The 16837-nt window shown below is 37.6% G+C and overlaps 2 protein-coding genes across 4 annotated transcripts; one reads left to right on the top strand and one right to left on the bottom strand.

Annotated features, from left to right (window-relative positions):
- The first annotated feature begins 168 nt into the window (after positions 1 to 168).
- On the top strand, positions 169 to 11947 carry tmod4 (tropomodulin 4 (muscle)). Its single transcript, XM_065298200.1, has 10 exons — positions 169 to 330; positions 5132 to 5294; positions 6645 to 6801; positions 9023 to 9145; positions 10187 to 10279; positions 10381 to 10511; positions 10695 to 10802; positions 11073 to 11216; positions 11347 to 11491; positions 11604 to 11947. Exons 2-10 carry the CDS (start codon positions 5187 to 5189, stop codon positions 11624 to 11626), a joined length of 1032 nt encoding a protein of 343 aa, XP_065154272.1. The 5' UTR covers positions 169 to 330; positions 5132 to 5186; the 3' UTR covers positions 11627 to 11947.
- scnm1 (sodium channel modifier 1) lies at positions 11882 to 16837 on the bottom strand. Of its 3 annotated transcripts, XM_073811590.1 has the most exons (10): positions 16709 to 16837; positions 16198 to 16310; positions 15992 to 16062; positions 15813 to 15901; positions 15633 to 15727; positions 15423 to 15523; positions 15275 to 15307; positions 15165 to 15217; positions 14940 to 15084; positions 11882 to 13050 (listed from the first exon to the last, which is right to left on the bottom strand). In XM_073811590.1, coding segments are annotated over exons 1-10 (810 nt in total). In that variant the 5' UTR covers positions 16710 to 16837; the 3' UTR covers positions 11882 to 12941. The 3 variants fall into 3 exon arrangements, with proteins under 3 accessions (XP_073667691.1, XP_073667690.1, XP_065154274.1); XM_073811589.1 differs by having other exon boundaries at positions 15165 to 15307; XM_065298202.2 differs by lacking the exon at positions 16709 to 16837 and having other exon boundaries at positions 15165 to 15307; positions 16198 to 16702.

Raw genomic sequence — 16837 nt, 5'->3', positions numbered from 1 at the left:
CCAGAACTACTTCCCACGACCCTCTCTCTCTCTCTTTCTCTCTCTCTCTCTCTCTCTCGCTCTCTCTCTCTCTCTCTTTCAGTCAGTTCTCTTTCAAAGCCAAATTAATTAAAAGCTGACCTCACGAAGAGTTGCCAGTGTGCAGTGTCCCTGTCTCAGCACAGCTCAGAAAAGTAGGCGAGCTAGGGAGACAGACAGCAGAGAGAGAAGGGTGGGGTAAAGGGGGGGGGGGACTACTGTGCGAGAGAGAGAGAGAGAGGGTCCATTCCCTGATTTCAAACTTAGTGTTGCTGTACTGAAGATCCCAGCAGCTCTGACACTTTAGTGAGGGTAGGTAGCGCACAACCTCTCTTTCTGTAATCTGTGCCTGTGTGTGTTTGTGTGACTTGTAGCATCAGTGCCACACCTTTAGAAACTGTTGTGTGTTTGGACATGGATATCTTTATGTGTAATGAGATATTTTTCTCCTTTATAAAATTAACAATTTATTGGCTATTTCATATAATTTATAACCAGCTGCTGATGCTTTTATTATTATTACTTTGTTTAGTATGTTTAAGCACTCAGGTTTTGTAATTAATGGTTAGGAGGCATGTATAAAGGATACAGATTGTATGAAGGGTAACCATGTAAGGGTACATCTTTTAAATTAAAGTTAGGCTTTATGGCAAACAGTGCAGACTTTTGCATGGCCTGACTGCATGAGAAGCACCTGTTGATTTTGCTCAAGTTTATGAATATGTGAAAAAGTCAAGCTTTCCTAAGCACTCTTGTAATAAACCTCTTGATATTTTTGTGAGATATCCCTAGACATTTTCGTTTTCAAACCCTTATTTGCAAGCTCTGAGTGTTACTATGTACTGTAGTTTTGCAAGCAGAGAAAGGATTTACACAGCTGGAAGTAGCTGACTTGAGAAGCTAAAATTAAGCCGGGCTTGATTTGGAATTTTACACTTGAGCAGTGAGACTTGGTGAAGGCAATTTACAAATAGTGTGAAATCTTATGAGCTGGAAAGCGCTCCTTAATCTCAGAGGACGACACAAACTGTTCTAAGATCAGCCGTAGCCATGTAAATAAATAGTGAATCTGTATTATAAGGTTGTTTTTAGGCTTGCTGTATGTCTTGGGAGTTCTGATCTTTGCTGACAGCTTGGCAGAAACACATTTGGTGCTGAAAGATTCGGTATCCAATATGTCAATGCACGATATTCGTTCTGCACCCTCCTGAAGTACCAGAGGGGGAATTGGGTTTCTGAGACCCAACCAAACTTTTCTGTCTCATAGACAAAATGCAATGACCAATAAACAGGGTCAAGTTGCTTCCATTTACTGTTATTCTGCTAAAGGTCAGATTGTAAGATACTTACAAGAAAACAGTGTAAACAAGTATTAAATTAAAGTTCTGTCTGCAGTCAATGCTGTTTTCTTCTTTTAGACACTGCAATACAGCTACAATATTAGAGGTCTGATTTACTGTTTATTATGGAAAAGTGACTCATTATAATGTTTGCGCTGTGTCCCTGTGACATTTAACATTGTCTGGTCAATGCCCAGAAATCAGTTTATCAAAGCTCCAGATTGCTAGACTCAAGATCAATGTTCAGTAATGAGTATATTTATATCAGTGGTTTATGTCGTAAACCTAAGTATTTTTTTTAAATACATTTAACTACAAATAAATGTAGTTAAAAAAGTTTTATTCATTTGGTAAGGTCATATGCCTGCTGCCTTGCGACAGTGGAATAGCAGGGATTCCAAGTTGAAGGACTAATTTAAAAGACCCACTACACAACCAGAGAAGTTGAACAACAGGTGAAACTCAGCTAATATGTTTTTAGGACTGAGTTGATGTCAGCTGGTATGTGTGAAAACAGGTGTGTAGAACAGCTGATTCTTCCTGTGATATGTGCACAACACAAATAAAGTCACCTGACTATTAGTGTGCATGCATTTGCTTTGTATTTTTATTTTTAAACTTAAGAAAACCCTAGTTTTAATAGCTATTTCTATCATTGAACTAGGGCTGATGATGTGGAATGCACACTTTTTTCTTAGTTAAAAACTAAAATAACTTTAAAAAAGAGTTTATGTATTTTTCAGGAATAAACAATTGTGTGCCCCTCTAGTGCAGGGGTTCCCAAACCTTTCCTTTTTATGATCCACTAAAAGTGCTATAATCTATCCTGGAACACACACGATTTTTATTTTCCTCATAATTTTATTAAAGATATGTAAATTTAATTGCAATATCAAAATATATTATGGTTTATCATATCATTACCATTGCTTGTGATTGGTTGGACTAAACTGTTTTTGTGTGATTTACCTATACAGCCAAGTGGCTTTGTGCGACCCACCATATCTCACTCTAGTGTATCCACTGCACAAAACACACTGGAGCGATCCCAGACAGGGTTTAGAATCATCCATGACTAGGTCTTAGTTATATTAGGACATTTAAGTAGTTTTTACAAACAAACCTTACAAAGAACAATACTAGGGTTGTGTGCATCTTGAGATAAAACAATGACAGACACTGATATATGTAAAAAAAAAAAAACACCTATTGTCCGATATGCAAAAGGTACAAACCCCAAAGTAAACAATGACGCGATTATCGTCTCCAATGTAATTCTCTTTTCTTGGACTACAACAAACACATGGAGGCAACAGTTTACTTCCTGGGATTGGTGATGTAGACAAGACCGACATTATCATAATTCCTCTCGCTTCAGACTCAGCCTGTAAGTTAACTCTCGTTAGCAACCGAATCTTTCAAACATGGTAAGGAGCGTCACGTTTCTGGCTGATGTCAGAGGTATTCAGGCCAATCACAATGTACAGATTAGCTGGCCAACACAGAGCTTTTCAAATCTTTGCGTTTCAGGAAGAATTGTACGGTATGTGGAAAATAATGTGTTTTTTAACAATAAACCACGCAGACACGTTGTATTATACCAAATACACAAAATAAGGTTTTTTTTAGCAATGAAATAGGTGCTCTTTAAAATGCAAGTCAGCGCAAGATATTTTTACATTAAAGGTGCAGTGTGTAGATTTTAGCGGCATCTAGCAGTGAGATTGCAACCAACAGCTCAGTCCACTATTCAACGAAACGCATAGAGAAGCTACGGTAGCTGCCACAGGACAAACATGTTGTTGTTTAAGACAAAATACAGTAGTGTTTTACAAAATACAGTAGTGTCCGTTTAGGGCTACCGTAAAAACATGGTGGCACAAAATGGCGACTTCCATGTAAGGGGACCCGCGTTGTATGTAGATAAAAACGTCTCATTCTTAGATAATAAACACATAACAGTTAATTATATAAGGTCTTTATACACCGCTGATAATATAGTTATGTAGATTATATTGCATTTCTGTCAAGAGATCTTATAAATGTTACACACTGCACCTTTAAGGCAGCAGCTAAAACATGGATTTTAGTCTAGGACTAGGATAAAACCTATTCATTAATCCCCCCTCCCAAAGTGTACAATAAATGTCCAGTCAAACTAGCCAATTTATATATATTTTGTGGTCAATATGTGCTAAAATAATACATTGTATCACTGTAGTCTATGTGTGTGATTCTATAGAAAGTGATGGAGGTGTGTGACATTGTAAAATGTTTTGGAAACACTGCCCTAAGCCAATTCTTGTGCCAGGTTTCTTAAAAAATTGGGTTATTTCAGAGGAATATATGTATATTTATTTTTCTTTCAAGAAGATCAGTCTAATTTATAAGAAAACTTGCATATGATATTGAAATTGGTACGGTGTTGGTCTGTAAGTTTTGTGTTGGCAATATCGTGTTATACCAAGTGATGTGTATAATCTTTAGCTAGACATAGTTTTTGTTCTGTCCTTAGCTTTTTAATCCTATGTTTTTCTAACTGGCTTTACAAATTAGAGCCATACTACTCTTGCTTAGCACTGTCTGATAAAGCAAACATACACTCTAAAAATTTTTAGGGTTATTTTCATCCAAGCATTGGGTGCATTAAATTAACCCAGCCATATATTTTTTTATTTGACTCAACAATGGGTTAAAACAACCCAGCATTTTGGGTTGAAACAACCCAACATAGGTTAAATTACAATCCAACGGGCTGGGTTTGTCCATTTTCGAGCATTTTTTAATGTGTACAACCACACACATACACTTAGACAAACAGTTCAGTAAACATCTATTTGATCTATTTGAGACCATCATCAAGCAGCAGTATGTGATCCAATGTGTGAGATGGATATGTTCATTAGCATGTATTTACAGACCATGACCTCACTGTTTTCCAAATAGTTTAAACAGATGAATGTAAACACGGAGAGCCCATCTTTTAATCTGAGAAGTTTAAAAGTTTTAAAACAACCATATTGGCAATAGGACAAAATTTCCAAAGAGTTCAGTTACAGACCGATGTGCTATGTCTTAGTTACACATTGGTGTGTATTGTCTGTTGTTTGTGTTGCAAATCCAGTTTGGGTGTGGTGGTCTGAAACTGTTGACTAGCCTTTGACTCTCTATCACCCAGTTTCACATGCGGGCGGGTGGCACCATGGGCCACCTAGACATAAGTGTGGGTCAGCGATAACTCGGCACTATTGAGCTCTAACCTTCTCCTCCTTACTGTAACCCAAAACCCGAAGGTTACCGTTCAGAGACTAAAATAGCCAAGACTATCTCTATGCCTTAAAGAAGTAGGGAGTAGTTTTCTCATAACAGGCCAGGTTTTTATAAGTTCCCATCTCTTTTCCAAAGTACACCGTATCCTCAGAACCCTTAACTCTTGCCATGTAAACAAATGCCGGCCTTGTTCTTTTTAATTAATTTGGGCCTTGTGGCATTTAACAATGTAAGCAGTTCCCTATCATGTTTCATTAGTGTTGTCTCTCCTGGCTAAGCTAAAAGTTACTTGGAATGGAAAACGGGTTTTGCCATTCTCAACTTCTAAAGAAAGCGCCTGAATGCAGCTATTGTGACTTTATTGTGTCTTATTTGCTAGCCAAATGTAATAATTCTGCTTAAACCAGAATTGTCAAAGTTGTGGGTCTGTTCTAGTCGCTGATGAAGCATGAATGTATTATCTGGCTTGCTCATCTCTCATCATTTTTATCTTTTTCTCTCAGGGCTCGCTGTCTCTGGGCCAGCTGTGTGTATTGAGAAAACCACCAAGCAGCCAGCATGTCGAAGACTGATCCACGTGACATTGATGAGGATGCCATCCTCCGGGGCCTCAGCGCCGAGGAGCTGGAACAGTTGGAGTATGACCTACAGGAGATGGACCCAGAGGTACATGCCGTTACCACAACAGACATTGAGTGGGACACAGTCCGAAAATCAGAAATGTTTATAATTTTAATATACATACATTTAGCTCTGAAAGCATGGGTCCCCCGCGGTTATATCCTTGAGATACTGTACTGCCATTTTAATATACAGTACAGATGAGTCCTATACAGTGAGGACCTGCTTTAGTGGGGATTCAGACCACCTGTGATCCAAATCTAACTTAAACTTAGAAATGAAGCTAAAGGTATGAAGTAAATTAAGCAGTAATAAAACTCTGCACTATGTATAGGTCATTTCTAATAACAAAGTTTGTGAAATCATGTTAAGGTCTTTATACAGAACATCAGTTTTGCTTACATTGAGTTATACTCAATACTTTTTGGAAATGTGACCATGCCTGTGAAGTCCAGGCTAAAATCTTATAATGTATTTTTGAGATTAAAAGCATTTAAAGCTTGATTTCACTATAATTATAATCTTTGACATGACCGTACTCAGTCAATATTAAAGGAACATGCCTACATTTTGGGAATTTAGCTAATTCACAGTATTCCAGAGTTAGATAAGTCCATACATACCTTGCTCATCTCCATGCGTGCTGTAACTCTGTCTGATGCAGCCCCCGCTAGCTTAGCTTAGCACAAAGACTGGAAGTGAATGGCTCCAGCTAGCATACTGCTCCCAATAAGTGACAAAATAATGCGAACAGTTTCCTATTTATGTGTTGTGATTTGTAGTCACAGTGTGTACAAAATGTCTCATATGGCTGTGTCTCATATGACCTTGTTTGTTGTACACGGTGTGACTATAAAAATCACAACACATAAATAGGAAAATGTTTGCATTATTTTGTCACTTATTGGGAGCAGTATGCTAGCTGGAGCCATTCACTTCCATTCTTTGTGCTAATCTAAGCTAGCAGGGGCTGCGTCAGACAGAGTTATAGCACGCACGGAGATAAGAAAGGTATGTATGGACTTATCTAACTATGGGGGATACGGTGAATAAGCTAAATTTCCAAAATGTGGGTGTGTTTCTTTAAATATATGAAGGTTATATTTTCACTGAATGAGGTAGGAAGATTTTATGTATAAAACAGTCAATCACAAACACAAAAATGACTTTTGCTGAGTTTTTACAGACTGGGTCAAAAATTTGTTCAGTCATCTTCAATAACTTTTTTTGTCCAGCAGAAATGTATGTTCATTTTTCTGTTCTATTAGTTTTCACTTTAATTGTAATGCCATTAGCCATTGTATGTTAATAGTAAAAATAAACAGTGTAGCAATAAATTTGTAAGCCCATATCCCAAATTCAGCTCACACACTCTCCTGCTCTTTTTGTTTTTAGAATGCCATGCTTCCAGCCGGTATGCGTCAGCGTGACCAGACAAAGAAAAGTCCCACAGGCCCTTATGATCGCTTTGCCCTAATGGATTACTTGGAGAAGCAAGCCATTGAACACCCGGACAGAGATGACCTGGTTCCTTTTACAGGGGAGAAGAGAGGTACGATCATACACTCAATCCCATTTCACTCATGTTGTAGTTTGATTTAAATTTTAAATATATTTAATCTACATACACCACGCTTGCCCTTACATGGAAGTCGCCATTTCGCTCCATGTTTCTACAGTTGCCCTTAAAGGACAAATTGTTCTATAGAGTGCATTTTGTCACTTCGTTGGCTGCGTCCGAAAGCTCTAATGCTGTCGGAGGCACATTCCATGGCATGAGGGCATCAAGACATGTCCGAATTCAATGTTAGGTTAAGTTTACTGTCCTGTCCCATAATTCTATGCATGGGCATGCAAGGGGAATGTGATTAGTTGAGCCTGGTCGAGTTTGAAAAAGTTAAATGACAGCCAAGGAAGTGGTTGGAGCACAAATTTAGTGTAAATATAGTTGGGACATTCCACGGAACGGGTAACATTTGGTTTTGTAATTTTACTCAATTTTTTTTATCTTTTATGAATACTATATCTAACAACACGCATATTTCACTCGTAGAAATGTACATTGGTCAATCTCAGGCACCTCTTAATTTTTTTTACAAACTAATATGCACATCAATGGACTCAAAAATGTGTATTTTTTAAATGAACAAATTTCATCTAAAAGTAATTTAGGTAACAGGGCAGTATGTTGAGATTGACCCTCTCAGACGTGGTTGAAATATCATCAAATACCTGGGGACACGACTAAAGTGTTTATTTTATCAAAAAATGATAAAAAAAAAGGAAATCATTAATTGGATATAAAGTCACACATTAATGCAAAAACAATAAATTTCTGAAGGATTTTAATCATAATATTTCATGGTAAATTATAGAGGCAGGGAGTGGGCACATGCAACCACTAAGTATTTCTTAAGGGTTCTAGGTAGTTAATGATTTTAATTATACATTCAAAATTTTGCAGTTAACTAAATGTAAAGATACTTTACTTAAAGGTGCTCTAAGCGAATTCATGCGTTTTAGGCCATAAAACATTTTTTTTGTTTCATACAGTGAACATCTCCTCATTATCTGCTAGCTGCCTGTCCCCTGAACACACTGTAAAAAACGCGATCTCTGTAGACAGCCCAGGCCCCACAAATTGAAACAAAAACAAGGTGGTCAAACCTACCACCACGAAACATAACAAAGTGTTCCAGCCAATAAACAACAAGAAGGATTTGGGAGTGGGGGTTGGGCGCTTTCATGACTCGTTCAGAAAGCACGAAAGGGAGGGGAGGAGTTAGCTACGCTCAGTTTTGTTTGACAACACTTCGAATGTCAACAAAAAGTGACGTCACACAGATTCGCTTAGAGCCATAGATATATACACTAGATGTTGCCTTGGGGTTCTAAGCATGCGCCAAAACCGCCACCATCTTAGAACAGGGGTCTTGTCATAGGAAGTAGCTAGGTAAAGCTGCTATCTCCGCGTGTACATTGAATTCATGGACGATGCCGGACCTTTGTGCTGCGTATGGATGTTAGGCCTACTAGAGCCATAGATATATACACTAGATGTCGCCTTGGGGTTCTAAGCATGCGCCAAAACCGCCACCATCTTAGAACAGGGGTATTGTCATAGGAAGTAGCTAGGTAAAGCTGCTATCTCCGCGTGTACATTGAATTCATGGACGATGCCGGACCTTTGTGCTGCGTATGGATGTTAGGCCTACTAGCACTATGCATTATAGCTAGAAAAAGTAGATTTTCATAAAATCAAAACTTAATTTGTTTTCTGGACTCAATGCTAAATACATGTCTGACTGTTGAAACGAACCTAAAGAAATAAAAAAAAAATCGCATTAATGACGATTTATGGTGATTTTATTTTCGTTACACCATTGCCTACAATGACGCTGATGCAGGGTTCCCCTGTTTCAAGATGGCGGCTCTAGTTGACGCCTTCGGTCCAATGAACTGCCGTAGCCAAGGCAACATCTAGTGTACATATCTATGGCTTAAAGCGCCTTTAATAATAAAATGTATTTTTGAGTTCATTTTCATGCATTTTTATACTTTTAATATCCTGGGGACAGAAATGTTACCCATTCGGTGGAATGTCAATGTTATATTTTCAATTTTTACACCTTTGATTGCATTTCTAGCAAGAAATTAGTATTGTAGTTTCAAATATAGGAATATTTATTACAAAGTTCGTGCCAATTTACTCTTTAAGTTAAGTCAAACTTTTTTATAATGTTTCATTGTTTCTCTCTGTCTACTGTCTGTAGGCAAAGCATTTGTCCCTAAACCAGGGTCAGGACAGATCCCTCTAGAAGAGCAAATCACTCTGGAGCCCGAGCTCGAGGAGGCCCTTAAGAATGCAACAGACGCTGAAATGTGTGACATTGCAGGTGAGTCAGTTGTGGTCTCTCAACGTTATTTTTATTCACAAACAATAGTTCATGACATCCGGTCCAACAAACTAGAGTTCTGTGTAGATCGTATTACAGCTCTAATTCTGATCCTTACATTATAACCTGTAATGTCCTACTACGGCTCTGATCTTTATCCAGTTGTTGATCCATGGCTGTAAACTAATCCTCTATTTACTATTGCAACCAGCTGATCACAATAACACCTGTCTATCAAACCCCGAGTCCTTTTTAATTCCATCTGCTCTATTTATGTTGTACAATCGGTCTCATATTGCACCGTTTTCAATACATAGAAAGAAACTGCTCAGGTGACTTTCCTGTGAGGAACCATGAACTGTCTAGGTCAAATTCATGCACAGATTTATAGCACACGGTGTCTGTTTCCCCAAGCTCAGCAGGTCACTAAAATAAAAACCAACAGGAGCAAACTACAGTAGGTAGCCACTAGTCAGAATGAACCTTACTGTCACTGAACCAAACTGAAACTGTATTCGGAATAGAAGTTATTTAAAGATTGTCCTATTTGCACTTAATAATGCTTTTTTGGGCAAATCATGCAATTGTTTTGAAGTTTTGCAGCCCAGTAGAGCCCATCAGGATTAAACTCTCAGTAGAGGTCTACCGCTCTGCCATTGCTTTTGCTGTGCTGCAGGGCAGATAACTGGAGATTAAACATATCTGGATAGTCCTCCTATATTCTAAATAAGGTTTTAATATTATTATTGTATGCGAGAGCGGCTTTGAGAGGTATTTAGAGTTAATCTAGAATATAGAATTAGAATTATAATATAGAATTAATCTAATATAAATTAATTTTCCACTAATCAAGCATCGTAAATTAAAACCTGGAGGAAGTTATTTGTGATTTGGCGCCACCTGGTGTGCAGTTGCAGCCATGCCACAGTTCTACTAAACAGTTCTTTGCAGCAGCTTTGCTCACAAGCATGTTTATTAACGGTAATCCCAAAGAATTTGATGTTTAAATCACTAACTAATGAGACTTTCATTTCATCACAGCCATCTTGGGAATGTACACACTCATGAGCAACAAGCAGTACTACGATGCTCTGAACACCACTGGCAAGATTGCCAACACAGAAGGCATTAACAGTACGTATACATCAATATAATCTTTCTCTAGACACAGACAGTATCAAAAACAATATAAAGTGAAATATATGAATAAAATAAGCGGGTCTCTTCTCATTTAGGTGTGGTGAAAGCAGACGCGTACAAGATCTATCCTGATGAACCTCCAAATGACACAGATGTAGAGGAAACTATTCGCAGCATTAAGAACAATGACAGCGGGCTGACGGAGGTCAACCTTAACAACATCCCGGTAAAAAGCACATCAATTAAAACTAAAAAAATAAAAATAAAATAAAAATTTATAACAAGAGCATGCAGTGCATAATGATCTTCAGTGGAGATCAGATAATAAATACTGTTAATATACTGAACTATAATAATTGATATTTCTCTGCTTGTGAATTGGGATGATAAAATCTGTTTTATGCTGTAGGACATTCCCATCCCAACCCTAAAAGAGATGTTTGAAAGCATGAAGAGTAACACACACGTTTTAAATCTCAGCATTGCTGGGACACGCAGTAATGATCCTGTGGCTTTTGTAAGTACTTTAAGCTCTTTTGATTTTGTCAAAGTCAAAAAATCAAAGTCAAATAAATTAATTTGTCATTGACTCATTTGTATATGCAGTCTATAAAAGCAAAAACAAATCTTTGAAATCTTGCATATAGCTAATTAGTTTCATCTAGTTTAATCAATAAAGTACATTAGATGAATACAAAGACTAATCAATAGTTAATTAAAATGTAAAATGTAATATGGAAATGTAATATGGTTTTAGACAGCTGATGTCATTTTTCTTGTTTATCAGGCTATAGCTGAGATGTTACAAGTTAACACCACTCTAGAGAGCCTTAACATTGAGTCCAACTTCATCACAGGACAAGGCATGATGGCTGTCATCAAAGCACTGGGTAAAAATTCGACCCTAACTGAGATTAAGATCGATAACCAGGTAATAACACTCAAAACTCCCGTAAAAGAAGTCTAAAAGACTGAAATGCTATATATCTCTAATATTATGCATATACGCAAGTATGCATGTTTAAATCTAAAAAAACATTGGTGCGTTTTTATTCACACAGAGACAAAAGCTGGGAGACTCGGTTGAAATGGAGATTGCAGCCATGGTGGAAAACAACCCCAGCATCATGAAGATTGGCTATCACTTTACCCAGCAGGGCCCACGTGCTAGAGCTGCTATGGCCATCACGAGAAACAATGACCTTCGTAAGTGCATTCTCTTAAATAATGATGCCAGACGGTGCCATTATTGCATGTACACTTTGTTTGTGAAATACAGTCATATTAAAATGTATATTTTCTGCATTCACTTGCTTAGTTCGTCAGCAGAGATTAAGTTGAAAGGAGGACTTCTCTGAGGCATCACAGCTCCCCCTGCGGCCTGCTCAACCCAAGACAACACAGTGACAGCCAGGACAGATATGCTCTTACAATTCAACATCGACCATTGTGGATATCATTATAGTCAACTTGATAAACCTTCAATGCTTTTTGTGGATTTCATCAAACCTTTTGCTCTGATCTAATAAAATTGACCTGCTCCTGTTTGGAAAACTTGTAAAGACACTAAAAAGCCAGTCAGTCATTCATTCATGCATATGGTGCTCCCAATAACATTTTTGTAAATATTTTAAATAAAATGTTACATTCTATTTTGTTTAATTAGATTTCAAAGTCTTATTAAAATACAAAACCTTCAATCTGCTTTATATACTGTATCACTTGTAGATTTGGACACTACAATGATGTATGTGTTGAGTATATGTATTAAATTAATAATGAGAGAAATTTATAGTTATTAATGTGACAACTTTGCTTAGTCCCAAACTTGGAATCACAACACCAGTGGACCAATTGAATAACCTATGGTCGCATTTCCTAACCTACTCTATTTATACACACTAGCCAACCAGTCATGAAACCCTGTCTCATGAGTTTAAGTTACAAAGATCCAAATATACCCGTTTACTGGAAAGGGAGGGGGCTCAAGGTGATTTACGTTCATTTTTGGAACAGCTGCACACCTGTCAAGATTTCAACCTCCAGCAGTTACTCTAGTTTTTCATAAAACAAAGTTTGCATAACGTGCTTTTAGAGATTTTGAGAAACAGGCCTTTAGAAGCTATCAAACTTTTTTGGGTGTGGGTTCCTGTCACTTTTGTGGCTGACTAAACATCACACTTATTTCTGTTGCTGAATGTGGAGTCACATTACGTCAACCTCGCTCTAATGGCATTAGGCAAAAGAACCACAGAATGCAGCTGTTCTATATTCTGTTCTAGATTCTGAGCCACAAAACCAGCAGGGAGAGCAAAATAAGCAAATTTGTTATAAAATAAATCAACCACCACACTTAATTCAACAAATCCGCTATTTGATGAAAAATATTTATAGGACATAAGTACACAGTACTAATACAAACTGCAAAATGCAGAGAAGAAACTTTTCTTCTAAAAAAAAAAACAGTATACATTGTATATAAAGTAGGTCATAGAGGCTTGGACATAAAAGATGTCATATGAGAGCTGTGACCATCAAGACATGATCATCATCCTGCACATAGTTCAGATGAAATGTAGCCCGCTGCATTTTTGGCAGTTGCTAAATGGTATGGATCTTCAGTCCTGACATTTAGCCGTTTTAGCAGAATCTGCCATTAAGAGTCATTGCAGGGAGGTAACACAGCTGGTTCTTCTTCATCGGAGTCAAACTCCACATTTTCATCTTTTACCCATTTACCACTTCTGTCCTGCATCCACCCAGAACTGGAATAGTGGAGTGAAAATAAAGATGGAGATTTTATAAATAGATGGAACACAGGGGAGATTGCCAAAATAAGAAAAGTTGTTAATATCAGCACAATTTTAAAGCACAAGAAATATGTACTGCATGAAAGTGATTTAAAATGGCTTTATTACTACTCTGTGAAAATTTTGTTTTTCAACTGGTCATACTTTGTGTAAGTATTAACTTTTTATATCATATATACCTTTTAAAAGGACATTCCACTTTTTTTTAAATATGCAAATTTTCCAGCTCCCCTAGAGTTAAACATTTGATTTTTACCATTTTGGAATCCATTCAGCTGAACTCCAGATCTGATGGTCCACTTTTAGCATAGCTTAGCATAATTCATTGAATCTAATTAGACTATTAGCATCGCGCCAAAAAAATAACCAAAGTGTTTCGATATTTTTCCTATTTGAAACTTGACTCTTCTGTAGTTACATCGTGTACTAAGACCGACGGAAAATTAAAAGTTGCGATTTTCTAGGCAGATATGGCTATGAACTATACTCTCATTATTCATAATAATCAAGGACTTTACTGTTGTAACATAGCTGCAGGAGCCGCAATTATATTACGCAGTGCCTGAAAATAGTCCCCTGCTATTGAAAGTAACCGAGAGGATTATTTTCAGGCAGTGCGTAATATCATTACACTTGCTGCAGCCATGTTACATCAGCAAAGTCCTTGATTATTACGCCAGAATGAGAGTAAAGTTTCTAGCCATATCTGGCTAGAATATCGCAACTTTGAATTTTCCGTCAGTCTTTGTAGACGATGTAACTACTGAAGAGTCAAGTTTTAAATATCGAAACTCTTTGGTCATTTTTTAGCTTGATGCTAATGGTAGTGGTGTAGTTCTCACACACAGACAAGAAGTGCCTAATCATTTGCATTTTCCACATTTTATCATAAGTGTTTTAATGCAGTGACTTGCACTGGTCTTGGTCTTGACTTGGTCTCGGGTTGTCTTGGTCTTGACTTGGTCTCGACCCTTTAAAGTCTTGGCCTTGTCTCGGTCTCGGACTGTCTTGGTCATGACTTGGTCTCGGTTTAGGTGGTCTTGACTACAACACTAGCTAATGGTCTTATTAGATTCAATGGATTATGCTAAGCTATGGTAAAAGTGGTACAGCCTGACCCGGAGATCACTTAAATGGATCCGCTTAGGGGAGCTGGAAAATTTGCATATTTAGTGGAGTGTCCCTTTAACGATACCTATTAATGTTTTTATCTATAATCTAATTCCAGTGCCTTTGAAAAATATATTATGCAATAAAGAAATATAAACCCAGTATAAGGGTCTGATGCAGTGCTGCCCTACAAAGGCAAAAGGCAGTTACTTCGTTTTTTGGTTAAAAAATTATTTTTGAGACATTCAAGACTTCCTTTATTATTTGCATTAGTATCTTGAGTCAACTTTATGTTTTTTTTCGAGAAAATAAAAATAAAGAAGAAATTAAGTCTAAACTTTAAAGTCATTTTTCTCAGTTTCACACTCTAGCAAGTTAAGGTCTTTTGCCTTTGTAGGTCAGAGAGTGGTTCTCAAACTTTTTTCATTTCAGGGCCCCCATTGTCCACAACAATATTTGAAGCCTGCCAACTCTCTCAATTTGTACCCAATTAAATATACTAGAGCTTGGCATGACTAGACAATGTACATTTGTTACAAAATAACTTATACAGTTATAGAAATATCTTGATTTCTGGTAATTGTAGCTTATTATAACCCTTGTTTTGTCCTATTTTTAATAACTAAGACTTGAAAATCTGTCTGTTGATAGTACGTATATCAATTTGTTATATAAAAGAGCGCTAAATACAGTCATTTCAGATATGCCATGGATAATGCAAGTCAACACCATACCTTTTTAATTTGAGGTAGTGCTCTAGTTCCTTTTGTCTTTGCTCTGATAGAGTCTCAAACTCGCTGGAGTTTACAGCGTTGGATCGTTTGTTTCTCTTTACCTTCCTTCTTTCTTCATTCTGGTCCTGATGCTCTATCGATGACACTTAACACAATGCATATGGCAAATTAAATGACATGTAAACACAACTAGACTCATAACAGAGAATGTAAATATTAGATTACTTGTTGTGCTTATGGCTGACAAGGTGTCAGCATGTGCTGTCTTCACAGAAGTAGGGTTCTGGTTAGTTGGTGAGGTAAAGTTTCTGCCTTGATCATTTCTGTACTCTTGACCACATCTTGAGGATTCAGAATCAGGTCGTTCACTAAAAAAGTCGTTCATCGAAGATAAAAAACACATTCTTATTTCATTAATACTATTAGTATCTCATCATAGCAAAGTTACTGTAAGCACAATGATGGTTTCATTTCAAGACATACCTGGCCTTTTTGTGACAGCTACTGTATGGAGTAGATCTGAGTAGGGCATGATGAGTAATTTTTCGTGTTTGGGTCAGTAAAGGAGCCGAACTAGAAGGTTCCTGCGGACAGGTAATAATAAAGTAAGCAGCCTTACTTTGTAAAAGTTTTATGTGCATGTACAGTATGTAGCTGCATTAACTCTTATTAATGCAAATGCAGTTCAGTCACCTGCCGATCACTGTCTGCGCTGACATAGTCTTGATGTCGTCTTTTATCAATTTCACGTTGCATTTGATTCTTCTTGCCGTAAAACCATTTCATTCCTAAGGACAAAGCAGAACAAGAATGATTTAACATTAACAAGAATGACTTGAATGTCATTATATACAATGCAAGTAAATACATCACCTTCAAGATGCCGCTTTCCCTTTCTGTGTACCATAAGCATATCAACAGTGTCCAGCACAGGACGATGAGAACACACAAGGCACGTGTATCTACAGTGAAAGATCAAACAGATACAGTAGCATGGTTAGGTGCTACTTACAATGACATTCAATGAGTACTGCACCCAAAACTTCAATCACCTTCCATTGTTCATCAAAGCAGCTTCATCATCCGGGATAAAGTTTGAGAGTAGATCTGCAACGCGTCGTTTCTTAACAGAAAGACACAATAAGTTTAACAATATGTATACATTACATGTGGGTCCATTAGATTACTTGGCTGTCTGTGTTACTGTATGCACTTGCACGAGCTAACATATAATGTCGGCGGTTTAGGCATAACTTACCTTTAGTACATTTAGTTGGCTTTGATCATCACCCTCCCTTTTAAACGACATACTTAAATATAGGGATTGTGTTTCTTTCGGGTGTGAAAAGATTGTTGTCCGATATAAACACAAGAGCCGTTTCCCAATGTCAAGGAAGGATCCTCGGAAGCTAGAATTTCGAGGATGCTACGTCATCGACGTCCGTCGAAGGACTGTTCCAATGTCGAGGATCCTCGAAATTTCAGCCAAGGACTGAGTCCTTCGTTCGACAAATATCCCATATACAGGAAAGGATGCAAATTTGTATCCTTCGCGCTCTTCACGCGCTGAAATCACCCACAATCCTCTGCGCGCAGCACCGAAAGCACACCTTTCAATCACGTAATGACGTAATGACGTGCACTTGCTAGCCTGTTCCATTTAACGTGTTCTCCGAATGCTTAAAAGGAGCCTCGCCTCGCCTCTGAAGGAAGTGACTTGTAAGGACTAGTCCTGCCAAGGAAGTATCCTTGACATTGAGAAACGGCTATGAGCTAACTAAACCAAGCACTCTTCCTGTTTTCACTGAGGAATTCTGGGATTCCTGTGGGCGGAGCATATATTTATCCGACACCATGGCAACACAAGCTAAGCTAATCGGCTAAGAACTTGTTGTGAT

The sequence above is a fragment of the Paramisgurnus dabryanus genome, chromosome 13 (genome assembly GCF_030506205.2).
Source record: "Paramisgurnus dabryanus chromosome 13, PD_genome_1.1, whole genome shotgun sequence".
Lineage (NCBI taxonomy): Eukaryota > Metazoa > Chordata > Actinopteri > Cypriniformes > Cobitidae > Paramisgurnus > Paramisgurnus dabryanus.
The sequence above is the reverse complement of the archived record's forward strand: the minus strand, read 5'-3'. Positions and strand labels throughout refer to the sequence as shown.

What these genes read in the sequence shown, in the direction of transcription:
- scnm1 (XM_073811589.1), bottom strand. An exon ending in GCGCAGACAGTGATCGGCAG is followed by an intron (nt 15,524 to 15,632) that starts GTGACTGAACTG and finishes ACCTGTCCGCAG; the next exon opens with GAACCTTCTAGTTCGGCTCC. An exon ending in CACTACCTCAAATTAAAAAG is followed by an intron (nt 13,051 to 14,939) that starts GTATGGTGTTGA and finishes CCACTATTCCAG; the next exon opens with TTCTGGGTGGATGCAGGACA.
- tmod4 (XM_065298200.1), top strand. Translation starts at nt 5,187, where the DNA reads ATGTCGAAGACTGATCCACGTGACATTGATGAGGATGCCATCCTCCGG. An exon ending in TGAAATGTGTGACATTGCAG is followed by an intron (nt 9,146 to 10,186) that starts GTGAGTCAGTTG and finishes ATTTCATCACAG; the next exon opens with CCATCTTGGGAATGTACACA. An exon ending in GTAATGATCCTGTGGCTTTT is followed by an intron (nt 10,803 to 11,072) that starts GTAAGTACTTTA and finishes CTTGTTTATCAG; the next exon opens with GCTATAGCTGAGATGTTACA.